Genomic DNA, 26,753 nt, shown 5'->3' with positions numbered 1-26,753 from the left:
CTGGAGTGCTCAGGCGTTGGCTGAGGGGGGGTCTTCTGAACTGGAGGAGCCCGCCCTGTCAAGTCACTAGAGGTCAGTAAAATGTAACTTACTTTTGTTTTCCTCCACAGTTGATTATTCTACTTAAAGTATCTAAACTTGTGAAGTCCTGTGTTTCAGTGTACAGTGAGGTCACATTCCGCAGCACAAAAGAACTTACAGAAATTTCTATCTAGTGAACCTAAAGAATTTACTTCTATCAAGTAAACCTAAACACTTGATTTTTACATTTGTGTATTTGAGTCAGAAAAATATGCTTTATATGTAAAAAACCCTTCACCTTCACGTCACATTAGATGTTGGAACTTGACACCTACTTCAATGTCATTTAACCTACTGACACTTGGTTCTTAGACATCTCAGACTGCTAGGTTCTTGATGTTTTCTCAAATTTGTGCTATGAAGTGAAAGATCTATAGTGATGTTCAATGGAATAAAAGACTCCAAAGATCAAATGGAAGTCTCTCATTTTATATCTGCAAAAGTAAGCTTATGAAAGTATAAAATGAATTATCAAAGTGTTAAAAAATTTGACTTTCTTGATAATGCCTTGCGATGTTATCCAGAGAGCCGGCTCTCTGGAGGAGGCTGTGTGCCTGGGATTTGTTTTACGGAGTTCCACGAAGTTAAAACTCGCCTGGCCTGGGATGTGCGGCTTTTCCAGTCGGGCCCCTGCAGCTGTGTCTTTGGGTCTGTCTGTAGGGGCCGAGGCTATTTGCAGATGCTCAGTGTAGACACTGGGTCTCGACGGGTCTCCCCAGGGCTCTTGGTTCACCAGCCCTTGAGACTGGAGACGGCTGCTCGCGCTGCCCAGCCAGCTCCGCGGGGTGCTGCTCTCTCCCTGCCTTTAGACGTCTTATGTCATTCAAGGTTTGTAGCGGATAGTGTCCGGTCCTGTTGTCATTTGTGTTCTAGGGAAGGGTTTTGTTTGAAGAAATATGAAAATAAGGTTTTGCTTCGGCTGGAGGTTTACCACTCATGCCCCTGGGCTGTGGGATTCTGTCTTGTCAGGCGAACCGCGGCCCAGGACAAGCCCCTGTGGTTGGGCTGTTCAGTTCTGGTGGAGAGGAATGGAGAGGTGGAAGTTCTGTCTTTCTTGGGAAGTATTTATCCTTACAGTAGTGGTTCCTGTTTTATTAAAAAATCGAAACCAAGGCCGGAGGCATGAAGGTCATTCCAGGTTAGCTAAATGGAGAAAGTAAGATGGCCGTGTCTCTTTCCCCAGATGGCTCCGCGACCGGAGGCCCCGCTGCACGGCGTCGGCAACAGCCTGGAGAAGGCGCTGCACACCTCGGCACATTCCACGGAGGAGGCGCTGCCCAAGAGGCCTGTGGGGAAGCACGGCAAAGGTGGGTCACCTGGGCTCGCACGGGCACGGGCGCGGGCGCTGGGTGGTGATGCGTCTCTCGGGCCTTTGGCTGGTGCCCGCTGCGGGCCCAGTCAGGGAGCAGTCTCTGATTCTGCAGGTGACACTGAGCATGCTTTCGCACACTGCTGTGCTTATTAAGAGGGGACCCAGCTCCCTCCAGCCCAGAGGAAGCCTTGGGTTCTGGAGCAGTGCTGTCGCCGAGTGGCCTAGAGTGTGGTGCCCTGCCACCTCCTGCCATGCCGAGTCCTCCCCCTGCCTGGACTGGGTGCTTCTGGGCACCTGTGCCCCATGGCCCCTGGTGTGGCAGCGTAGCCCAGGGCATGAAGCTCGGTAGCTGGTGGGGCTGTTGTGGGGGCGTTTCACAGGAGGCTCTTGGTCCTTGTGGCTGAGTGTGTGACTTCTGCAGCCCTCAGAGAGCCACAGAGCCACGCTGTTGTAGATCGGACTGGCCGTGGGTAGCACAGATGCCCGAGAGAGAGAAGGCGCTTCCTGGGACCAGGCAGGTCCATAGATGGTCCCCGGGGTCTGAGCAGAACTGCCAGGGGAGATGAGGAGGCGTGTCCTGATTGGGTCCTGTGTCCTGTGGCCCTGCTGTGACCGGCAGGGTCCCCCTTGCCGTTTGTAAACATGTTTGTCTCTTGTGCATGGCAAGCTGTGGGGGGCAGGCTGCGCACTTCCTTCTCTGCTTTCTTGGTCCCTGGGTCTCATCTCATAGCAGCGTGGTAAGCGTGTGTTTCCACAGAGCCCTGTGCCCACCTGGTCATGGAGCTGTTCTGCCTTGGTCTCGGCCTGGTCAGCTCAGGGGAGAAGCAGCTCCTTGGCAGCTGCCCGTGTTCTGTAGTGTGAGTGCATCATGGGGCGTGGGCAGTGGCCTGTGGCAGCACTGTGAGGCGGGGGGACCCTGTCCTTGGAGTCCTGTGCAGCTGCGTGGTCTAGTTTTGCCTTTCACTCACTTTCCTGTGGTGCTGGGGAAACGCAGCATCTTGCATGTGCTAGGAAGCTGCTCTGCCCCTGAGCCACGTCCTAGCCTTTTGGTCACAGTCGTCTGAGTTGCTGTCCTCCTGAGAGACTGTGACCCTTGGCCGAGAGTCTCCTGTGTCTCCTCATCCTGGTGATGGAGTGGCACTCCAGAGCCGGCATGGAGAGTCACCTGGGCAGCCAGCATGGGAGCGGCTGCACTGGCTCTGCCTTCTCCTGCGCATCTTCCAGGATACGGGCCACCTGGAGCGCCGCCTCTGCCCGCCGGCAGTGCGGCCTGGGGTCGGAGGGTGGCTGCTTCTGTACTGTAGTTGGGTTTTTAAAAGATACATAGTTTTCGTGCTGGGGTGTGGCTCAGTGGCAGAGGTGTTAGGCACTGGGTTCCATCTTCAGCACCACTATAAACAAATAAAGAAAGAAATAAAATAAAAGCCTTGTGTCCATCTACAACTTAAAAAAAAAAAAAGATATATAGTTTCAAAATATGGCTGCTGTGTTGATACTTTGGTGCCGAAAGGCAGGGACCATGGGAACAAGCCAGTCCCGACAGCAGCTGTGGCAGGGCAGGAGCTGGAGGCTGATCTTGATGAGGCCCTCGTGTCCCTCCACAGAAGTGCTCGGAGCCGCTGGATTCCACAGCATCCCCCCCTGCAGCCCCAGGTCCTGGCCGGCAGAACCTGGCATCCTGAGTCACCCTCGCGGTCTACCTCGCTGCTCTCGGCTGCAGCTCACTGCTGACGGCCTCCTCCCCGTCTTCTCTGTGTCCACTTGTGTTTGGGTTTTTCTCTGCCTCTTTGGAAGTCTAAAGTGACAGGCTTCACTTAGGTCAGACCTTGGGACGCCTTCCCTGTGGCAGAGCAGGGAGCTTTGGTCGGGGGCTGGCTTGCTGCTCGAGGCAGGCAGGGTCCCAGGTTCCAGGTGCCACCCGGCTGGCTCGGGACCTTTCTCATCGCCTGGCACCCTGACCACACATTGTTTCTAGCCGCAGTCCCTGAGGAGGCTGTCATCCCACGTCACAGACGGGAGCCGGGCCACAGCAAAGCTGGGAGGCAAGCCCAGAGCTTATGCTCCACGCTCCCATTTGGGGTGAACTGTGACCTTTCCCCTTTGCTTCTCGCCACGGAGATGGTACCCACTGGCAACCAGCTGCCGCTGCAGAGAGCCACAGCTCACTCTGTGCTCGTGCTGAGCGGGTGCCTGGGAGGACCTTGCAGACTGGGGTCAGTTTCCCAGCTCAGTCGTCTGCTGTCAGGGAAGCCCAGAGCTCTGCCTGAGGAGGAGACTCTTTGGAGAATGACCCAGGGAGGACATCTTGGGGCTTTGCTCTTTGGACCCAGGGTACCTGTGACCTCCCTTCCTGCCATCCAGCAGTCAGCCAGGCCCTGGGCAACGTACCTGGGGCTCTGTGCTCTCGGGCCCCTCTGCCTTCTTGAAAGCTGGAATTCCGAAGGCTCTGCAGTTCGGGGCATCGGTCTGGGGGTACTACCTTCACACGGAGGCGTTTGGGTTTGTTTTGTGCCACTGAGACTTTTGCGTTTGTAACAGCGCAATCGTAACAGGAGATAGCCTGGAGCCTGAACCGTAGCTGTCTTGTGCTTGTGTAGGACCAACTCCACCAGGTCAGCGCAGTCCTAAAGGGCAGGACTTAGAGTGGAATCTGGGGCCACCTGGCCAGCAGCATGAGGTTTCCGTGTGAGGTGGGGGCTGAGGACCTTGCAGTGCCAGTTGCTCTTTTCTCTGTTCAGGTTTGTGCTGGGGACTTCCACACACAAAGGAAATTCAGAGCATTTTGCAGTGAGTTCTACTGAACTTCGTTTTACTTTTCTTATTATTTTCATATAATTTTTTTTTCTTTTTTTTTTCAGCTATAGTTGGACACAGTACCTTTATTTTTATGTGGTGCTGAGGATCGAACCAAGCACCTCGCAGGTGCTAGGCAAATGCTCTACTGCTGAGCCACAACCCTAGCCCCTTCATTTATTTTTTTTCCCCCATTTTTAAATTTTTTGCGTTTCTGGGGATGAGCCCAGGGCCGTGTGTGTGCTGGGCAGTGGTCGCTGACCTTTGAAGGCTGGTGGCCTGCCTTGCTGCTAGGGGCACCGGGTCCCAGGTTCCAGTGCCTGAGATCCTGTCTTTTTCTTTTTTAAAGTCTTTTACCTTTATTTTTTGTTTATTTATTTATTTCTATGTGGTGCTGAGGATCGAAGCCAGTGCTCCCCACCTGCCAGCCTCCCTCAGCCCGGGTCCTCGTGGAGCCCTAGGACACAGCTGTTTGAGTGACTGCTTCCTCAGCTTCCCTAAGGAAAATGTGAATAGAGGCACAGGGATGAGGCCACCTCACCTCACACTTGGGCTCTTCCATGGAGCAGACGGGTCCTCGCGAGGCCCAGCTGTGCTGGCCGGGCACGGTGCACATCTCCGGCTGCCCAGGCTGTACAGATGGGCCCAGGGCGCCAGGCGTGGCCTGCCCTCGGGGCCGCAGCTGTGTGGTGCAGCGCTAGAGCTCCGCGCACCTGGAGGAGGTGCAGGTCTGCTCACTGCTGGGCCGCCCTCCGCCTCCTGGCGCTGGGCTCCGTTGTCCCTGCAGCTGGCTGGCCTGGCCCTCCAGTGCTCGCCTACTTAAGATGGCCTCTGTTCTGTGACTTCGTTTGGGCCCAGGGCGAGATGCTGGGTGGAGAGTCGAAGACCTCGCGTGGGTGTCCCGCTCTCCTCCGCCTCGGTGGCGACGGCCACGTGCTCTTTCCCTGGCCGCTGCCGCGTCCGGCTCTGGCTTGCCTCCAGCATCCCCAGAGGGTGTTCTTGTCGTCATTCCTTCTTGTCTCCCACTGACTTTGGGGCAGCTTTCAGCCATCCTGAAATCCTGCTCGCTCGCTTGGCTCCCCTCTTCACCGAGGCTCCGGTTCCAGGCGTGAGGAGCTGGCGGCGTCTCTTAGACCCTGCGGCCTGCCGCCTTCCCAGCCCGTCCACCCTGGAGGCGCGGTGCTGTTTTCTCGTGCGGCTGCTGCGGGGCCTGGTGGGGTCACGCCGGCTGCTGTGCCGTTCAGTCTAGAGCTTCTGTTGGGTGCTTTTCGTGGAGCTTTGGTTCCTCTGCTGAGATTCCTGTCTTTTTCTTTCTTAAACTCTTTTTCCTTTTATTTTGTGTTTGTTTATTTTTATGTGGTGCTGAGGATCACACCCAGTGCTTCACACGTGCCAGGCTGAGCCGTTTCCTATCCATTTCTTTATTGTCACACTTTTTAAATTTTCTAGGTTCTTGAGCGTGGTGGTGATCACCACTTCCCAGCCCTGGCCTGCTACCTTCAGCAGCTGGGTGGTCTGGCTCAGTGTCCCTGGACAGAGACTACTTTTCTCTTGAGCTTTCCTGTTTTGGTCAGTGATTGCAGGTGGACTCCTTACACGTGACAAGTGGCCGACGCTGTGGGCCTGATTGGTTCTCCTGCAGGTGTTTTTCTTAGGGCAGGGGATATTGGCTGCACAAGGTCAAAACTCCCTCTTTCATGTGGTAGATAGCAAGCAAAGTCTCTCCTGTTCTTTGACCTGTAGCTTGGCTCCGTGGGGTCTTCTCCACCGTGTGGTTTCACCAACCCCAGAGGGCTGGGGCCCAACGAGCCTACCCCACGCCGGCACGTGGGCCTCTGGCGCTGCTGTCAGGGAGAGCTGCAGCGGCTCCTGGTGGCACACCTGGTGGGTCTTCACCTGACGTTGCGACCTCCCCTAACTCTGCCCCCCCACGTGCCAGTGTCCCTGGGCCTGTGCCCCTGGTCTCCTGAAAGCCTGTGCCTGCCCTTCCTCTCGGCCCTCGGCTTTCTCTCCGGCACTCCTGTCTACCCCCGATGGAGTGGCCCTGAGCTCCCTTCTGTCCCTCCCAGTCCCCCTGAGTGGTCTTGTCTAAGGACGCCGGGGTCTGGAGTCCAGCTGAGACCCTCCAGCACTGCACTGGAGGAGTGGGCAGTGCTCATGACTGCTGCCGCGCTGGGCCCTCAGGCAGCTTGGCTCCCCTGCCTGAGGGTCTCGTCCTCAGGAGACCTGGCAGGTCTGGCCCCACAGGCTGCTTGCTCCTTTCCCTGCCTCCTTCACGTCTGCCGCCTGCGGGTTTTCCTGTCCCACCCAGCTCCTCTCCAAAGGGACCAGGCCACCTCTGAGCCATGGCAGCCCCTGCCTGCAGCTGGAACCCTGCGTGCACGTCTGGGCCTCAGTCCTGGGAGGAGGGAGCCAGTGTGCCTTCTGTTTAGGTGAGGTAGTGGGGCGCGGAGCGCTCATGGCCGTGTGCAGGGAGGACCTGCGGGCAGGTCCCGGGCTAGCTGCAGCCTGCATGCCACCACACTGCTGCCTGTCTCCCTCTCGACTTCCCGTCCCAGTCGCATCTTGTGTGACACTTGCCTCTCGTGTTCATGGGGCAGCACAGTGTCCTGCCCTGGCCTGGCCCTGTGCCCCTGGCCCCCAGCAGGCCCTTCTCTTTGAAGTCAGGGTAGGCCTTGCTTCTGGGGACCTTTCGACTTTGTGTCCCTTCTGGCTGACACTGTGCCTAGTACTTACGAGTACTGAGTAGCACGTTTGTCCTGCTAACAGCTAAGTGACGTTGCTGAGGCCTGGAGTCCAGACCGTGTCTCTGGCCGTGTGCGGGGAGAAGGCAGTCGCCCGATGCCCCTCAGGGTGACTTCTCACTTTCTCTTCACACTGTGGACTTCCGTGGCTTCTCCCGCCATCTCTGGAGAACGGAGCGCCCAGTCAGTGCAGGGCTGCGGGATGGCAAGACGCCGAGCGCGCCATGCGGGGCTTGGGTGGGACCTGGTGTGTCCTGGCAAGACGCACGAGGATGGGTCGGTTTCCTCAGTGCATAGTGAGGGCGGCCGAAGAGCTGCCTGCCCGAGACTCCCACACCCCACCACATGGAAGTGGGAAAGGGACGAGATTTCAGGAACAGTCTTCAGCTGAGACTTCTCAGGATACTTTGACTTTTAAGTGAAACTGGCTCCCAGGAGGCTTCTGGAAGGGCTTTGGGAGCAGTTTCCGCACCCACATGTGACAGCCCTGAGTTGGGGTGCCTGGGGAGGGGCATTTGGTGCTGGCTCTGTGTCTTCTTCCTCCTCTGTCTCCAGTCCTACCGCCTTCAGAGTGGCCTCTGGGGCTTGGTTCTGGGATGGTGGAGGTGGTTTCTTGTTGTTGGGCCTGTACAGCTCAAATACTTCACCAGGAAGCTTTGTGTTCAGTCAGCTTTTTTGCCACTGTGACCAGAAAGACCTGACCAGGACGGTGCAGAGGAGGGAGAGTGGATCTGGACTCCTGGTTCCAGGGGTCTCAGTCCATGGTCAGCTGACTCCATTGCTCTGGCCTGAGGTGAGATGGAGCATCATGAGGGACACTGTGAGGGACAAAAGCAGTTCAGGACATGGCACAGAAAGCAGAGAGAGGGACAGTTACCAGGGACAAAATATAAACCCCAAAGGCAGGTGCCCCCACCCCCACCCCTTGGTCCACCTTGTCCAGCCACACCCTACCTGGCTACTAGAGTCACCACCCAGTTAGTCCTTAGCAGTGAATTAATCCACTGATGGGGTCGTAACGCTCAGGATCTGGTCATTTCCCCTGAATACTCTTGCTGTGTCTCATACGCGAGCTTTTGTATGACACCTCATATCTAAACCATATCGATCATGTCACCCCTGCCCCAAAAGCTCATGCCCATCTCGCAATGCAAAATACATTTGATTCATTTTCTTTTAAATATTTTTAGTTGTTGATAGACCTTTATTTTCTTTATTTGTATGTGGTGCTGAGAATCGAACCCAGTGCGTCACACATGCCAGGCCAGTGCGCTACTGCTGAGCCCCAGCCCAGCCCCGTTAGTTCATTTTTAAGACCCCATAGTCTTAGCAGTTTCAGCATTGCCGGGACATCCAAGTTCAGAGTCTCCACTGAGACTCGAGGCCATCAGCGCGAGATCCTGTAAAAATAAAAAACAAACTACGTGTATCCAACATATAAAGGTACAGAGTACACATTCTTATTCCACACAGAGAAATAGGGGCACAGAAAGAAGGGGTAGGAGCAAAGCAGGACCGGAGTCCAAATGAGTCCCCCTCCAGCATCTGGGCACAGGCCTGCCGTCCCTCTGCACGGGGCTGGCCGGCTCTGCCCCGTGACCCGGGTCCCGGCTGGTCCGCTCCCTTCCTGCAGCTTCCCTCCGTGGGCTCCCTGTTGCTGGCACCTCCTGTCCCAGCAGCTTCCCTCCGTGGCCTCCCTGTTGCTGGCACCTCCTGTCCCTGCAGCTTCCCTCCGTGGCCTCCCTGTTCCTGTCTCAGGTCTCCGTGCAGCTTCACGTTCCTTCTCCTCCTCTCACCCCCCAGGGGCTGCTGCAGAGACGCCAGCCTCCTGCGCTCGGCCTGCCTCTCAGGCTTCCTTTGAAACCCCAGTAGAAGCCCCTGACTCCCGACCCCAGCGTCCTCCGATCCTGCCAAGCCAACCCCAGGTGGTGATGCCGAGGTCTGCTGCCGTCTTGAGCAGGAGCCAGGCTTCCTGGGGCCGTGGCTGCGGCAGCCTCCATGTTCCTGGGAGCTGAGCACAGGGAGACAACAGGGTGCCCACTGGTCTCTTCTCAAGCCTGAGATGAGGGTGGCGTTTCCAGTTCCTGAGATGACCTCAAGCCATCTAGCCTGTTGTCTCTGGGTAAAGTATTTAGCATCTTTTAGTGGCCGTGAAGCCTTCAACAGTCACAACTTTCTTAGCCTCACTTTTCTGGCCAAACTTCAAAATTTTCAAATCTTCCTACTTTGTTTTTTTGCCCCCCCCCCCCAACTTTTTTTTTTTTTTTTTTTGTACCAGGGATTGAACCCAGGGGTGCTTAACCCAGCCCTTTTCAATTTTTATTTTGAGACAGGGTCTTGCTAGGTTGCTTAGGGCTTTGCTAAATTGCTGCGGCGGGTTTTGAACTCAGAATCCTCCTGCCTCAGCCTCCCAAGGTGCTGGAATTACAGGTGTGTGCCACTGTGCCTGGCTGTTTATCACTTTTGACTATCACAGCAAACTTGGCTAAGAGGTGCCAGCAATACCCATACCATCACCTGAATGCTCTGCTGCCTTGAAATTTCCTGTACCAGATCAACTAATACTCACCTTTAAATTCAGCCTCAGAGAAAGTCTTGGGACATGGGCAAATCCAGACAACTTCTTAGCTAAAACGTAGCATGAATGCCCTTTAGTCTAGTTTCCAATAGTCTTCCTTCACTGAAACCTCATGAACCCAGTCTTTATTGTCCACAGTCCTATTGGCATTCACATCTTCTGAGCTCCCACCAGAATTGCCCACTAAGTTCACCTTACAACAATTGGAAGCTTTTCTAGCTTGCATTTCTCAACTTTTTAAAATTCCTCCCAGAAATTCCAGAAACTTCTGAACACATACATGGTCAGGTTCGTCACAGCAGCAACCCCACTTCTTGGTATGAATTTCTGTTTTAGTCAGATTTTTCACTGCTATGACCAATAAGACCTGACGAGTACAACGTAAAGGAAGGAAAGTTTATCTGGGGTTCATGGTCTCAGAGGTTCAGTTCCCAGTCAGTTGACTCCGTCGTTCAGGGTCCAAGGTTATGATTGGTTAAGTGAAGGCTCTCCTAAGCCAGCTGTTTCCTCTCTGAACGTTCTTGTTGTCTCTCATGTGGGCTTCTGACACCTCACACCTAAACCCTAGCACACTGGAAGCCCCTGAAGGACACACCTGGAGAAGGCTGCCACCTCTCAGTGTCGGGGGAAGTGTTCAGAGAGACTCCTTGTCTACAGGTGCCATCCTCCCCGAGCCCCAGTGTGACGTCTGCTCTTGAAAATCTCAGTGAAGACATTTACAAGAGCAGACCCTTAGGCGACAGCATTATCTGCTGAAAGACCCCTGGGCTGAAATCGAGAGCTGGCCCTGGTCCCTGTGTCTGACTTGCGGCCAGTGTGCCCTGGCTAGACCTTCAGGAGTGCCTGTGCGGCTGGGTTAGGGTGCCCTTGGCCTTCCTCCCCGCCCCTCCCCTCAGCATATCCTGTGTGCCTCGCTCAGTCCTCCCTGACAGTCCCGAAGAGGGATGTCGATATTGTGATGATCCCTTCTGTCCGCTGGAGCCTTTGTGGACAGGCTGGCTTCCGACGACTGTCGTTTCCATGTGCTCATGCCTGGTGAGTGTGAGAGCAGTATTTCTGGGATGGCCTGCCTCACTCACCCTTCAAGTTGGTACACGTTGGCTTTCTGCAACATTCTCTTTCAAGACCACGTCTAGGTCTAGGGTCTATCTTGATACCAGGCCTTTGGGAATGGTAGTGCACAACTATAATCCCAGCTACCTGGGAGGCTGGTGCAGGAGGATCACAAGTTCCTCAGGCCTACCTCAACAACTCAGTGAGACTCTGTCTAAAATAAAAAGGGCTGGGGTGCAGCTCAGTAGCAGAGCACTTGTCCAGCAGGCACCATGCACTGGGGTCAGTCTTCCGTATCTCACACGCACAGCCAAGGGGGCAGCAGTGTGCTTCTCATAGCACAGAGGGTACCATGGGCTTGGAACCAGGTCCTCCTGGACATTGAATTTAGGAAGGGCCCAGGCTGCTTGGTTTGGACCCCTCCTGGGGCTGTTGGGTGTGCTCAACTCCCCAGCATGCTGGGGAGAGAGGCCTTGCGCCTTTTCTGGGTGGGGTTCCTGTCCCGCAGGCGGCCCCCAAGGACTCTGGCTTTGCCTGCTGCCTGGCCTCTCCCTGCAGTGGGGCTGCCTGCTCTGATTCCCCTCATCGCCCCCACCTGTGTGCTCCCTTCCTCCACCCGGTCATCGTCTGACCTTCACAGGAAATGAAAGTGTGTCCAGTTCCAGAGAAAGGATTTCAGGTAGCCCGGGAAGACGCTCAGACCACACCTGGGTGAAACGCGAGTGGGCTGCACTGGTCAGCTTCTGCTGAGAGGGAATACCTAGCGGTGTCATGGCAAACACGATGACATCTTCCTCATAGGTCTTGGTCTTGGACTGTGGCAGCCAGGGTGGTTTGTCCTCCTTAAACCAGGGCCTAGCCAGAGCAGGCTTTCCTCACGGCGGGAGCAGGGAGAGTGGGAGCCGGGACGCCTCCTAAGCTTGGCTGCGGACCACACACTGCCCTCGTGCCCCTTCTGTGGCTGCAGCGAGTCCCAGGCCAAGTGCAAACACGGGCAGCCGGGCTGCGGCACGGGCAGCTGCAGAGGGAGGCAAAGCTGCAGCCCCACAGAGGGAGCAGCCCTGGGCGCAGAAGTACAGCTGGCCTTTGGATGGACACCATACTTGGGATCCCCTGGGGCCCTCCCAGTGCCGTACCCCAGGAATCAAGGAACCCCTGGGGAATGAGGAGGAGCTCCCAGGACCTGCATGTGATTGCAGGATAGCCAAATCCTGGCAGTGTCAGGAGGCCACGCTCGCCCAGGGTGTTAGAGTACAGGACAGGAGACACTGCAGCAGCAGGTCCAGCAAGGGAGACCCCTGTTCAGCAGGAATCCCAAGGAAAGGACCCCCCTGTCTGGCCAATCCACAGGAAAGAGGAGGTGGGATGTGGCAGAGGGGAGCTCAGAGGCCCCTGCTGGGTGCACGGAGCCAGCACCAGACCCACAGTGGGTGGGACACCGCAGGACCGTGGGGACTTTCCCAGTTCACAGTGAACATGACTTTGATTCCAAAATTCTGTAACTAAAGTATCAGTCATGCTTGAAGGCACAGTAACCATTTTCAGATTTGCCCAGAGGCTGGTAAAATTTTGTCATTCAGACTGTCTGCAGAAGTTCTTGAGCACAGGGATGCTCCATGCCACCAAGGTGGGTGCAGCGGAAGAGGGAGCATGGGGTACAGACAGGGCAGCTTGCTCCAGAGCCCAGAGGGTTTCGGGAAGGCCCGAGTGGCGGTCAGGAAGGTGGTGGGTGGGTGTGACCACAGGGAGTGTGTGGTAAGGCTGTCTGCAGGCCGACAGAGAGTGGTTAGGCCAGCAGGCCGGTAGAGTGTTGGGGACACAGGTAGCTGTGCAGTTGACCTAGACACAACACAGTTCTGTCCAGGAGAGTCAGGGTGTGATCTTGAAGTAAGAGGTAAGGAACGTCCTTAGCCATCAGGGAAGTGCCCGTTAAGGCCTCAGTGCCGCATGGTCGCTTCCACAGAAATGACCAAGGGAGCAGCAGGCACCTGGCCAGCAACACCAGGAACTTGATGCAAACCTGGGGAGCAGGAGGATGCAAGCATTTACAACGGCTGGAGGCTACCTTATAAAGCAAGATGTGCTTGCCCAGTGTGCCAGCCCGGTCAGGCCCCGCCCCTGGGGCTCCTTTGCCCCTGTAGTTGGACCCCCACGGGCCATTCCAGAGAAGCGAAGTGTGCGCCCCGACCAGTACTCAAGTTTGAAGGCTCAGCTCACCCCAGGCGAGATGCAGCCACCCATTCCGGAGTAGGAGAGGCCACGCACGAGCAGACTGCCGTGTGGTCGATGCATTGTGGAGCTGGGCTGGGAGGGGACGGTCACCTGTGTTGTTGGAGTGGAGTGCTCGAGGCTGCTGTCCTGCCGGCTGCAGGGGAGACCTGGCTCTAGGCGGACCTTTGCCCCAGACTTCCTGAATTGTACTTTTAGGGCGTTTGCATTTGCTGGATGTGAAATTCGCCCCAAACTAAAAGATGGAAAACGAGACCCATGGGATACAGGGTGAGCTCTGCCCCACTCACGCAAGACTTGGCCTCGCTGTCGCTGCCTTCTCTTGGCCAGAATATGGCTGGCTGGCCGGCCTCCCTGTCTGTGCGGGAGGGAGTGCACACCTCCTCCAGGCTCGGCCTGAAGCACTCTTTTTGGTGTCTCTCCTTCCTCCCCTGGTAGAATCGTTTCTTCCCCTTGAGTCTGAGATAGCATTTCCGCTATTCTAAGCGTGGAGCTGCTCCCGTGGTCCTCGTGGAGCGTGGGTTTGCCAGCCTTGGGGGAGCAGAGTTGGTCCCTGGCCTCCCCTGATGCTCTGATTTGGCAGTTGACAGGTCTTTCTGAGAAGGAAAGGTAGTAGTTCTTTGCTCTTTGTGGATCTTTTAGGACTCAGTCACATGTTCTGTTTTTGTTGTTGTTGTTGTTGTTTGTTTGTTTTTGGTACCAGGGATTGAACAGGGGCACTCACCCACTGAACCACATCTTCAGCCGTATTTTGCATTTTATTTAGAGACAGGGTCTTATTGAGTTGCTTAGCTCCTTGCTGTTGCCGAAGCTGGCTTTGAACTCTCCATCCTCCTGTCTCAGCCTCCCGAGTCACTGGGATTACCGGGGTGCATCATGGCCTCAGTCACATATCCCTACTGTATTTTTAAAACCTTTAAGAACATGAAATACGGGCTGGGGATGTGGCTCAAGCGGTAGCGCGCTCGCCTGGCATGCGTGTGGCCTGGGTTCGATCCTCAGCACCACATACAAACAAAGATGTTGTGTCCGCTGGAAACTGAAAAATAAATATTAAAAATTAAAAAAAAAAAAAAAATATATATATATATATATATAAAAAGAACATGAAATACATTCATACCTTTCAGACTGTACCAGAGTGGGCAAGTTTGGTCTGGGGTGATCCTTGTTATCTAAATGAAATATTTCAATTATAAGAAAGACAATGTCACTGGGCATGGTGGCACACGCCTGTATTCCTAGCAACGTGAGAGGTTGAGGATGGAGGATGGAGAGTTCAAAGCCAGCCTCAGCAACAGTGAGGACCTAAGCAACTCAGCAAGACCCTGTCTCAAAATAAAATGAAAAATAGGGCTGGGGAATGTGGCTCAGTGGTCCAGTGCCCCTGAGTTCAAACCTGTTACCCCCCCCCCAAAAAAAAAAAAAAGAAAACGTAAAATGTAGACTTTTGATGTTTGAAGTAACTAATCCCTAAGTATTTTTACAATAGATCGATTTCCAAACATCATCAGTAATTAACTGTAACTTTTGGAAATAAGTCTCCTATAACAATCATTAAGTTTTGGCATCTGAACAGCCACACCTAATGTCCCCAAGGTGCCAGTGATATGCTGGGCCTCTCACCGGGCTCAGTCCACCTGTCTTCCCAGTGGACATGATCCCAGGTCCCCTAGCCTACACACTGTGGCTTGGAGGACTTTGTGGAAATAAAGCATCAGAGAAAACTCCAGTTAAACCCACACCAAAAAATTCCTGCAGGTCTGAGGGAATGACTGCTGGAGGGTGACACTGGGACACAGTCAGCCAGGAGGAGCTGGTGCATCCTCTGCTCTCAGCATCAGCCACACAGAAGGAACAGTGGAGGTGCCCTGTGTGGTCCACACTGGCGGGTTCATCTGCTCTTAGTGGTGGTCCACACTGGCGGGTTCATCTCCTCTTAGTGGTGGTCCACACTGGCAGGTTCATCTCCTCTTAGTGGTGGTCCACACTGGCGGGTTCATCTGCCTCTTAGTGGTGGTCCACACTGGCGGGTTCATCTGCCTCTTAGTGGTGGTCCACACTGGCGGGTTCATCTCCTCTTAGTGGTGGTCCACACTGGCGGGTTCATCTCCTCGTAGTGGTGGTCCACACAGGCGGGTTCATCTCCCTCTTAGTGGTGGGTCCACACTGGCAGGTTCATCTGCCTGTTTTAGGACTTCTGTCGAGTTCAGAAGGTTGTAGCCGGCACTGCCTGTTGGGTTTCCCTTTGCTGTGGATGTTTTCCCAAGTTGGACTGTGGGAACCCCTGCAAGCTGACTTTTTAAGCATTGTGTCTTTTTAAGCCTGTTCTGTCCTTCTTTGGGTACTTCCTTGCTTTCTGGTGTGCAAGGTGTTCCGGGCCCTTCTGCCAGCTCTGGTGTGCCACTGCAGTGAAGGGGCTGCTCCAGGCTGCAGGCAGAGCGAGTATGTGTGTGTGTGCGTGTGTGTGTGCGTGTGCGTAGGGATGCATCCCACCTAGTCCTTGGCCTCAGGCCCACCCTGGGCTCCCTTCCCCGTGGTGGAAATGAGCTTCTCCAGCAGTGAGAGGGCCCTGCTCCCCTTCACCTTTAGCATGTGTCCTGGATCTGGTCTGTTTGCTGCTCATTATTCCCACCACCATCCGAGTTAAAGAAAAAAATCCAGTTCTACGATTTTCCTGTGGTCTTGCTGTCTTGAGGCTTTCCGCCTGTTCTCACGTCCAGGTGTTTGCCCTGCTTGTTGGGCACCTTATAATAGTTCTGGGCGTCCTACCTGTAGTTCCAGCCTCTGGCCGCCTAAGTGGTGGATCCCGTTGCTCTTCTCGAGTGCTCTTCTCGAGTGTGAAGGCGTGAGATGCTGGCTTTCCTTTACGCCCTGCAGAAGACGTGGCGCTCCGCCCTCTGCAGCCATCCGGTGGCTTGGATCTGACTGTTCTGACACCAGGCGGGCCGTGGACCCTGGTGCCGTGTCCCAGGCTTCTGCAGTGCTGCTGGTGGGCAGCCTGGGCCTCCCTGTGGCAGGCCCTAGGTCCAGGTCTGGAGGCGGCCTGCCTGGAGCGTGAGGCGCTTGGACTCGCACCCCGCCGGCCGCTGCCGCCCCAGCACTTGCAGTCCCTTTCTGGCCAGAAGACCAGGCTGTGGTCATACAGTGCCCCTGGGAGGATGGCGGAAAGCAGCGAGCCTCGCCAGCATGGTGGAGTGGCCGTGCTGGACCTGCCCGGGGACCCCACCAGCCCGCAGTGTCTGGGCTCCCGGGGCTTCCATTGCTGCTCACCTTAGCCCAGTACTGTTTTTTTTTTAACAAAATAAAATTAGTTAATAATGACATTTATTAATTAATTTTATTTAAAGTTTTTTAAAAAATTGTCAGTAGGCCTTTGTTTTAGTTATGTATATGCGGTGCTGAGAATGGACCCAGTGCCTCGCACATGCAGACAAGCGCTCTGCCAAGGAGCCACAGCCCAGCCCGGCACTGGGTTTGCAGATCACATTTAGTTAGGTGTTTCTGAAACACGTTTGTCCATAAAGCAAGAGGAAAGCACCAGCAGCCCGATTTAGTTCAGGTGGACGTGACGCTGCTCCCCTGAGGTGGGCTCGAGCCGGTCGGTCGGTGCTGCAAGGCCAGCTTTGCTGTGGAGGGCGTCCCAGGCAGGCCCCTTTGCTGGGAACCCGGCTGATGATGGACAAGACTTTCATCACAACAGCCGTGCTCCATGGACTGTGGGCGGGCAGGGCTGCCGGTGGTGGGAGAGCTGAGCCTGGGGTTGAGGGCTTGCTCTGGGGCCAGTGCCGCAGCTCTACCGAAGCTGCTGGGCCTCCTTCAGCTCTGCTTGTGAGATGAGTCCCGCTCAGGTCTCCTCTGGGGGCTGCTTTTCCCTGGGGACTCGCGGCCCAGGTGTGTATTGGGACGTTCTGTTCTGCTGTTTTGAATCTAGTGGAACTGATCAGAATACAACAGTGACTGTGAGAGGAAGGCAGCGGGGTGGGCCGCAGACACCGTGCTCGTGTGCACAGGCTGGGGAGGGGCGGTGGTGCTCAGAAGAGAACCTGGCAGCCCCAGGGTGCAGCCCCAGGGAAGGCTTCTGGTGGCCCAGTCCACTGAGCCTCATCAGGTGTGGCCAGTGACCACAGGATACTCCTGGTCTGCGCTCCCTGACACCCCTGCAAACCCCGGGTTGCCGAGGGCCTGCCCTCTGTCCAGCCGTCAGAGTGCTCCACTGCCCGGAAGAGAGCCGCGCTCGTCAGCCTGACCGAGGCCTTGCCCGTGGCACCTGTACCACAGCTCCTCTCGGTGGCCAGCATCCAGGTGCACAGTACAGTAGCCTGCAGTGCTCACGGGCCTCGCCTCCATGCAGATCTGGGGTTCACCCTACAGAGGTGACCGTGACCCGGGACACCTCCATCATGGCGGATTGAGCTCGGTTTGTGGGTGGCTCTGGTTCACCTGCAAGCGTTTCAGGTGGACGCACAGCTGCTGAGGCAGGCTGCCCCGTGGTAGGCTGCACAGCAAGGTGAGGGGTGGGCACCGGCCACCAGAGCGTGGGGCTGTGAGCCTGCAGGAGTGACTGTCCCACTCCACAAAGGACGTTCAGTTGAATTTTAGGGCAGTCCGTGTTCGATGCGTGTTCAGCGCAATCTCCTGAGGAGCCCTGCCGTCTCCCCGGGCCTAAGCTGTGCATTTCATCCAGTGTGCTCCGGCCCTGAGCGTGAGGCTGCTGTTTTGTGGACTTAAACACGTGAAGCTTGCAGGGTGTGGCGATGCGTGTCTGTGATCCTAGGGGCTCAGAAAGCTGAGGCAGGAGAATTGCAGGTATGAGATCAGTCTGGGCAACTTAGCGAGGCCCTGAGCAACTTAGGGAGATTCTGATTTTTATTTTATTCTCAAAATAAAAAATGGAAAGGGCTGGGGATGTGGCTCAGTGGTTAAGCTTCACTGGGTTCAATCCCAGGAACAAAAGAAATAAGAAAAAGAAAAACAAAAACAAAGTAAGTGCAGCTGCGACCAGTTAAACCGGGGACTGCTCTTCACTCCTCACCCTGCTGTTGGACGAGCGCGTGGAGACTTGGGTGTGGGGCTTGAAGATCAGGCCTTCTTGGTTATTTGAAGAAAGGAAGAAAACCAGAATAAGTCAGAGGGCATCCCTGGGGTTGTCAGAGCTGCCACATGTGCCCACAGCCTGCACACGGGCACCTGCTACGCGGGGCTCTTGCTGGCTCGCCCCAGCCGCCCCGTCTGCTGGTGGCGGGCTGTGACAACCCTGCGCAGCTGAGCCTGGCCAGCAGCAGGTGTGGGCGGCCAGTGATCCAGAGCTCAGGCAGACCCAGGCCCTGGAGTGAGAGGTGCATGCCCGGAGCCACGCCTAGGGTAGAGTTGAGGCACTGGCCCCAGGCCACCTGCTTGGCCTGGTCAGTACCCTAGCCTGCGGGCTCTTAGGTGGGGTGCTGACTGCGTGAGAGGCGTGAGTTTCAAATAAAAGTACTCGCGCACTTTTATTTTCTCATTTTTGATTTTTTGGTACTGAGGGTTGAACCCAGGACACTTGACCACTGAGCCACACCCCAGCCCTATTCTGCTTTTATTTAGAGACAGTCTCACTGAGTTGCTTAGCGCTTCTCTTTTGCTGAGGCTGGCTTTGAACTCACCATCCTCCTGCCTCAGCCTCCGGAGCTGCTGGGATGACAGGCGTGCGGCACCGCACCTGACTCATTTGCCCTTTTAAAAACATTTTTTAGCTATACAAGGATGCAGTATCTTTATCTTGTTTGTTTATTTGCTGAGGATCGAACCCAAGGCCTCACATGTGCCACTGAGCCACAACCTCAGCCCTCACTTGTCTTTTAAACAGAATTGTATTCATGTTACTCACCTGTGATTTTTTTTCTTTTTTAAGTTAAGAAGGGTTTTTTCACGTTGCCTTTTGTTTTGATTACCATGGCCTTTTTCGTCCTGCCTCTCTTCCTTGTGGTGCTGGTGTGCAAGGCGAGCGCTCTGGAGCCCGGCCTCACCCTGGAAGTGCCTCCGCGGCTCTGAAGTGGAGCGCTTCCAGCCTGCCCCACCAGTGGGCCGCCAGCCTCCCCTGCAGGCTCCAGGGAGCAGGTCCCGCTGCCCTCTGGCTGGGGCTGAAATGCCTCTTTTCAGGCAAACACCGAGTGGGCTCCTCTGCTCACGTGGGGACGCGCTGGCGCTCAGGGCAGGACAGACGCCGGCTGCGTGTCTTAGGCTCACTGACGTGGTTCCTGGTGCTCAGAGATCTGAACAGCTTGGTCAGGGTGACGTCAGTGCTCTGGGGAAACCCCCGCTGCAGCCTGCCCGTGCCCTGAGGTGGTCGGGGTCAGGTGAGGACTCTGGGCCCCTCTGGCAGGGGAGCCCTCAGGTGTGGCCTTGTGTTGAGGGGGGTGCGCTCTCCTGTGCAGAGGAGCTCTTTCCTGCAGGGCCCGTGTTGAGCTCAGCGCGTCCCACAGTGCACACCACCCTGCAGAGCTGGGCTGAGTCGGGGGCTTGCCACAAGCAGGCAGGAAGGGACCAGCACCCCCAGGCCACCGGTTCCTTTCTTCACTACCCCAGCACTGGGGTGTAGGTTCCCGAGCAGCACCTGCCGCGTGGCCCGGCAGTGGCAGAAGCTAATGGGAAGGGGCTTCAAGCTCGGCACAGCCTTGTCTCTGCGTGGTCTCTCCTAGCTGCCTGGGGGCGGGTCGCCTTCTCTGACTATCATGCCGAGGAAACACCAGCTCAGAAGGGTGCTTGAGAAACAGGAGTGTCTGCAGCAGAAGCAGGAGGCGTGGGGGGAGGATGGGAGTGGGAGCCCCAGCACCTGGGGTCTTGAGCAGACGATCCCTGGAAGTAGTGCTCAAAACCGGGGAACGTCCATGCCTGCGATTCTAAGCAGTTGGGAGGCCGAGAGAGGAGGAGCACAAGTTGGAGGCCAGCCTCAGCAACTTAGTGAGACCCTGGGGGTCTCAAAAAACAGTGGCGGGGCTGGGGATGTAGCTCAGTGGCAGAGCACCCCTGTATTCAATCCCTGAAACATTCCCCCTCCCCCAAAAAGGAAGAAAGAAATGATGCTCATAACAGAATGGTATTGCTTTGTTTTTGAGGAGAGCAAACTTTGGAAAGGGAGGAAGCAAGAGAGTGATAAGTTGATAGCTCCCCATGGCTGGGTCCCCTGGACACGCCCCCTGCTGTCTCTGAGGACGGGGTAGTAGCCCCTGGGCTGGTGTGGAACCCTGCTTCTCCTGAGGTGGGACTGACAGGGTGGACAGGGCGGTGGCCCTGCTGGGGGCTGGCGGGTGATGGGGGACGCAGCCTGCGGCCAGGCTCCCTGCCCTTCTTCCTTTCCCGGTGTGCTCTGGCCTCTGCCTCAGGGCGCTGGGAGGCCTGTTGGCGATCTCAGGCTCCAGCTGCCCACCGCGGGGATGCCCACCGGGGCTGCGCCTCGAGCTCTCTTCACCTTGTAATTCTGCTTTTGTTCTGTTTGTTTACTTTTGCAGTGAGTGTTGAAAAGATAGACCTGAAGGGATTGTCACACACACACAGTGACAGAAATGTTGACTGTTCCTTTGAGGTAAGATGCCAAGTTTTTTCCCTCTCCTCCAAGGGATAGGAACAAGACCTTTGCCACCAACAGGCACCCACTTACCTGAGTAAAAGCCCAGAACAAACACTGAGTGAGGTGGGCCAAGCGGTGGGAGTGACCAGGTGGGCATCCCCAGGGCTGGTGGTCGGCTCCTCACCGCAGACCCCCAGGTGGGCACCGGGCAGGGCTCTGGAGCCGTACTGCCTCTGTCACAGTGTGATGGGGACAGTAGCTGGACTTCTGTGCCCCCACCTCCCCTCAGCAAAGAGAGGACATTGTCTTGTGAACCTTGGGCCCTGGGGAGTGGAGGGCGATGCTCAGCCCCAAGCAGTCGGGTGGGAAGCTCTGTCCTCTGGGGCATAGCCTTGGCTCCAGGCGGAGGACATGAAGGACCTGAGCTGGAGGCAGACGGGGTCTGAGTCTGGGCACCTGCTGTAGAGTGTGATGAGGTGGAGGCTCAGCTCTCAGAGTGCCCAGGGTCCCGGCCTCCTGGTGAGCTGTCTCAGCCTCCCGTGTCCCCTTAGCTCTGCCTCAGGTGTCCATTTGGGCCGCAAGAGGCAGCATGAAGAGGGGGAGTAAGGTCACCTTTCAATCTTTCTTTTAAGAACTATCAGGCAGGAGGAGCGCGAGTTCAAAGCCAGCCTCAGCAACAGCGAGGCCTGAGCAACTGGGTGAGACCCTGTCTCTAAATAAAGTACAGAATAGGGCTGGGGTGTGGCTCAGACATCTCCAGTGGTCCAGTGGCCCTGAGTTCAATCCCTGGTACAGAGAGAGAGAGAGAGAACTATTCCTGAAGGCAGCTGCTGGACCTTTTCAGCTGTGAAAGAGGCTGGGAAGGTTTTGGTGAATGGTGCCGCTGTCGGGTTCTGTTACCTACTGGGCGTGAGGTCTCAGGAGACCAGCTGGTCAGGGAGACCTGCCTGCAGCCCATGGAGTGTTCAGGAGTGAGGGCGGTGTTGGTGCTCGTGTGTGCACTGTAAGCAGTTCACGGGGGTTTCAAGGACTGTGACTGTGTCATACACCCTGAGGCTGTTGCTTGGGACGGATCCTCGTGGGACTGGTGAGGTCCGCACTATGAGACCTGGTTCCTCTGCTACAGAGGGGTCCTTGGAAAATGCAGGGGGACCTTAGGATTTGGAGGCTGTTGGCTGTGGCAGTGGCACTGAGCCTTGGCCAGCAGAGCCCCTGAGTTCCGGGTGTCAGGGTTGTGCAGGCCAGCAGGCTGCGGGAGCCCTGGGCTCCTGGGTGTCCAGGACGCGGCACCCCTGGCTTCTGTCCTCCTCGGGCATGCACGGCCAGGCTCAGCGCGCACTGTGTGTAGCAGGCTGGTGTGGGACGCGGTCGCGGGAGAGTCAGCTCACCCTCTCCGTCTGGCTGGTCGTGGCAGGCTTTGATTTCCCTAGTCCACGATATGATTATTTGTGGCAAGGAAAGTGGGCCACGTGGCATGAGAACTGGGGACGTCGAGAAACAAATGTGCCTCTTCCTCTCCCGGGAAGACTTGAGCTTCAGTGACAGGGTGGGGCCCTTGCCACCTCCTCCCGGTGCTTCTGACTGAAGAGGAGCTGCCCACCTGCGCCATCCCCGCCTGCCGGACGCCTGTGCGCTGCCTGGGCAGACTTGCTTGTGCTCGCCTCGTGGCTCCCACGCTGCCCCGTGGGTGGCCAAAGACTTTGCTGCCCAGAGGGTTAAGCGGAAGAGGAGGACTTGAGGAGCAGGCTCGGCGGCTCCTGGCAGCCTCTGCCCTGTGCTCAGAGGGCAGTGCTTCCTCCAGCTGCCCAGGGAGCACAGCCAGGCTGCATCTGTGGGTAGTGATCTGAGGCGCACAGCAAGGGGGTCTTCATCAAGACCTGAAAACGTCTGGGACGAGTGCCGGAGTCCAGGGGGGGCCGTGCCCAGCGCCAAGCCCAGCCAACTGTTGCACTGTTGGTGAGGCGTACTCACAGGGCACACACTGTCCCGTCCTGTTGGAAGGAGCGCTGTGCTCCAGGGGGACACTGATGGTGTCCCCTTCATCTTCATGTGTCTCAGGGGCAGTCCCCTGTCACACAGAAGAGTTGGACGCCTGCTGCTGACCTCCAGCATCTCCCCTGGTCACCAGAGCCCCCAGTGGTCAGAGGCCACGGCTCTGTGAAGAAGATGGCCCGACACCCCCCACTCAGCTTCCTCTGGTCTGATGCAACCCCCCCCACAAAAAAAACCCAAAAACATCCCAGTGGGGTTGTTCTGTGTTAGTGGTGAACAAGTTGATTGAAAAGCTGTGTGTCCACCACATCACAGCGCAGCACCCCTGTGGTCCCAGGGGCTGGGGCTGAGGCAGGCGTCACAGGTTCAAGGCCATCCTGAGCACTTAGCAAAACCTTATCTCAAAATAAAAATTCAAGGGCCAGGTGGTGGCCACGCCTGTCATCCCAGCAGATCAGGAGGCTGAGGCAGGAGGATCCTGAGTTCAAAGCCAGCCTCAGCAATAAGGAGGTGCTAAGCAACTCTCTCTCTAAATAAAGTACAAAAGAGGGCTGGGGGTGTGGCTCAGTGGTAGCATGTTCCTGGGTTCAGTCCCCAGCGCCAAAGAAAAAGGAGAGCTGTGTGCAGGGCTGGCGTAGTCAGTACTCGTGACCAGAAGGCGCAGCTGGAGGTCCATGCTGCCTGCTGGTGCAGCTGCAGCACCCTGCCTTGGGCCTCTGGAGACTGCCAGGGGCCAGGCGCAGGGCCAGGCCCCCGGGAAGGTCCAGGAAGGCCTTCAGGTCTGACCCGTGAGAGCCGCTGGCACAGGAAGGTGGGGTGGGACGCAGCCCGACCTCCACCTCCCCCTGGGCCCTGAGCCCCGCAGCTTCAAGAGGCAGGCACAGGAACCTCGTGACACCAACCGGGAGACATTTTCTCAGCACAGATGTGTGATGCAGGAAGAGGACGAAAGGACAGGCGCCTCCCAGGTCCCATGAAGGTGGCATTCGGAACATACAAAGAGCCCCGGAACGCAACGGTGAGACAAAATGGACAAAAGATGGGAACGGCGTGCAGGAGGCGGCGGGAACAGCGGTCAGACGGCGGGCGCCGACCGACTGCAAGTGCTGTCAGAACCAGAGGGCGTCCCTGGCTGTTGGAAGGACCAGGGGGAAGAGTCTGGCTGTGCTGCTGGCCAGGCTGTGGGCGCTGTGGGCACTGTGGGAAGCAGCTTGGCGGCTTCTTTAAAAAGTGGAAGGTCTGGGTGCAGCTCAGTGACGGGGCACTGGCCTGGCGGGCACAAGGCCTGCCTTTGAGCTCCAGCCCTGCAAAAAAAGCCACAGACACACAGCGTGAGTGCCAGCTCCACACAGGCTCAGCCCGCGTCACAGCTCTGCGTGGCACCCAGGACCAGCTGTGAGCTGTGACTGTCTCCAGGAAACGGACAAGCAGATGTCGCATTCTGTCCCCACGTGGAGTGTTCTCCGCCACACACAGGCATGAGCTGCTGAGCAGTCAGCAGTGCCAGTGAGTTGTCACGGTGTGGAACCAACCAAGTAGGATACAACTTCTGAGCAGGGTGTGCGGTGGGAGCCACGCAGGAGTGTCCCCACAGGATCCCGGAGAAGGCAGGCCTGTCTCGGCCATCAGAGGGCTTGGGTTTCCTGGGGAAGGACTGGGAGGCCTCCAGGAATGGTCTGCTAACTGTTGGCGTGGGTGGCTTTGCGAGTGGCCCCTGATAAAATGCAGGTGGCACATCTCACCTGTGGTATTCACTGTCAACTCTAGCTTGGAACTTTGTCTTTCCTTTTTTTGGGGTGCCACCAGGAATGGAACCCAGGGTTTGCACATGCTCGGCAAGCCCCTTCTCTCTGAGCCACACCTCAACCCTTGTTTAAACTTTGAGGCAGGGTCTCGCTGAGTGGCAGAGGCTGCCCTTGTACTGCCGGCCTGGGGTCAGCCTCCTGAGCGGCTGGGGTCGTGTGCTACTAGCTACATGCTCTCAGAACTGTTGAAGAGTCGGGGTTTCCCTGCAGCCCACAGGACTCTCATGGAAGGTAAGCAGCTTGTCGCGTCAAGGAGCCGTGCTGTGAATGGACGAAGAGTGTCACCTGGGAGCCGACCACCAGGAGCTCAGGGTGGCGGCCTTGGCTAAGTCCAGTGGGGTTGGAAGCACCTTCCTCTTGGAGAATCTTCGCTGCCCCCGGCAGTGTCCCCGGCCAGCCCCATGGCTTTGTCAATGGCACACAGGAAGAGGTTCTGTTGCGGGGGAAGGTGTCAGCAATGGATTTGGGTCACCTCAAGATACACGTGTCTGCCTCTTGTGGGAATGAGCTCTCTCCTCCTGTCCCACAGGGTTGGTTTTGTCCTGTGACGCTGTATTGACAGTTACTTTAGGAAACCAGTCTGCGGGCAAAAAGTGAATAATGGAATATTTTGAATATGAAATTCGTAACTGTGCACATGTGAAGTGACTACGTGCTACCACCTTGTCCAGATTCACCATTAAGGAAATGACATCGCTCAGCCAGGCTGGGGGTGCGGCTCAGTGGAAGAGCGCTCGCCTGGTCTGTGTGGGGCCCTGGGTTCGATGCCTAGTACCGTAAGAAAAAATAATGGAATAGCTGAAACCGTCCAAGAGAAACTTCACTTGCTGTACGTGATGAAAAGGGAGAAAGACGCAGAAGGGTCCCAGCGTCTGAGACACCTGTGGTGCCTGAGGAGCTGCTTTGACTTGAAGGAATCGTCACTGATCACTTTAGGAAGGAGAGCCCTGGGTGCGGAGGTGCACCCGTGACCCCAGCTGTTCAGGAGGCTGGGCAGGAGGATCACGAGTTCCAGGCCAGCCTCAGCAACCTGGCCAGACCCTGCCTTAAAACAACAAGGGCTGGAGGTGGGGCTGGGCTGTGGCTCAGAGGTGGAGTCCTCACCTGGCACTGGAGGCGGGCGGGGGTCGCTGGGTCCAACCCTCAGCACCACATAAGAATAGACAAGTAAATAAGAGGGGCTGGAGGAAGCTCAGTAGGAGAGCACCTTAAAAGTCCATTTTGCATCTCAAAGCGTTAACTTCCTGAATGTCTCATCCTAGCAGCAGAGGATGAGTCTTGACAGCTATTTTTGTGATTGAGTTTTTGTTTTATATCAGACTGTGCATGCGCGTGTGTGTGCGCGCGCGCGTGTGTGTGTGCGTGTGTGTGTGTGTGCGCGCGTGTGTGTGCGCGTGTGTGTGTGCGCGCGCGTGTGTGTGTGTGCGTGTGTGTGTGTGTGTGTGTGTGCGCGTGTGTGGTTTAGATGTTGGCTTTGATGTTGCCTTGATGGCTGGACGACATCTGGATGGCCGACATGTGGATGGCTGTGAGGGTCTTCTGGTCAGGCCTGGGCCACTCCTCTTGCTTTCTCACAGGGCCTCGTGCTGCTTTGGGGTCAAGGCTGCCTGGGGTTTTGTTAGTGAGGAGGCCCGCAGCACCGCCCGCCTGCCCGCCCGCCCGCCACAGCTGCCTGGCCTCCTGCGGCTCCTCTTCAGTCCAGGTGCAGGTGCTTCTAGAGGCAAGCCGCGGCTTGAGAGCGTCCGCAGCTCTGTCCCAGGAGCCTGCTCTCCCTGACCCTGGATCTCTGAGATTGGTCTGTGTTTTGGGAGGGCTCTGGTGGTGTCTGGGAAGGGCACTTAGGGGTAAGACCCTTTTGTGAGACTTCCTGTTGGAGCGCTCCTTGCATGTCCAGCCTGACGCTTGGTAATGGACTTGAGGCTGGCCGCCATCATCTACAGGAAGCTGGAGCTCTGCTCTCTGCTGCTGGTTGCCTTGCGGGGTTGCCGTGGAGAAGCGTCTGTTCTGGCTCCTGCCCTGGGCCGAGCGTGGCCACTTCTGTACACTCTGGAGGTTCTGGGATCCTCTAGTCCTAGGGGTGCGTTTCCGGGAGGTGAGCTTTGGTGCAGGTCTGCCCCATACATCCTGTCGGGCTCTTAGCCTGAGACTTGGGTCCATACGTGGAGACCTTCCCTTAGTGACTTCTGGTCTTTCTCTTCTCCTTTGCTGGCCTGCTTGGAATTCCTGCTGTCTGTGTGTGGCCCCCCACATTCCCTCTGTCTCCCTGAGGCTGCCCTGTCCGTCTGGGGTCTCTGGGGTCTTGTGCTCTGTTGTGAGGAGAATCACCTCATCTCCATCCCTTCTGCTGCCCTGGGTTTCATTTCAGAAAACTCTTGGCTCAGCCAGGCACGGTGGTGCCCCCGCCTGTGATCCCAGCAGCTCAGGAGGCTGAGGCAGGAGGACCGTGAGTTTGAAGTCAGCCTCAACAACTTAGCAAGGTCCTAAGCAACTTAGCAAGACCCTGTCTCAAAATTCAAAACTAAAAACCCAGCTGGGGATGTGTCAGTGGCCAAGAGCTCCTGGGTTCAGGCCCTGGTACAACAGACAGAACCAAACAGGCCCTTACTGCCCTTTGCTCCCA

General features: G+C 56.5%; 1 protein-coding gene across 1 annotated transcript in view; it reads left to right on the top strand.

The window, feature by feature from the left end:
- Zcchc14 (zinc finger CCHC-type containing 14) overlaps positions 1-26,753 on the top strand; it is a 60,694-nt gene that overhangs the window by 18,472 nt on the left and 15,469 nt on the right. The window contains exons 2-3 of the mRNA XM_027933325.3: positions 1,265-1,388; positions 20,278-20,351. Of these exons, the coding sequence (XP_027789126.3) occupies positions 1,265-1,388; positions 20,278-20,351 (198 nt within the window). The remainder of the gene's footprint in view (positions 1-1,264; positions 1,389-20,277; positions 20,352-26,753) is intronic.

Source organism: Marmota flaviventris, chromosome 18 (genome assembly GCF_047511675.1).
Source record: "Marmota flaviventris isolate mMarFla1 chromosome 18, mMarFla1.hap1, whole genome shotgun sequence".
NCBI lineage: Eukaryota > Metazoa > Chordata > Mammalia > Rodentia > Sciuridae > Marmota > Marmota flaviventris.
This window is presented reverse-complemented; position numbering and strand designations above follow the sequence as displayed.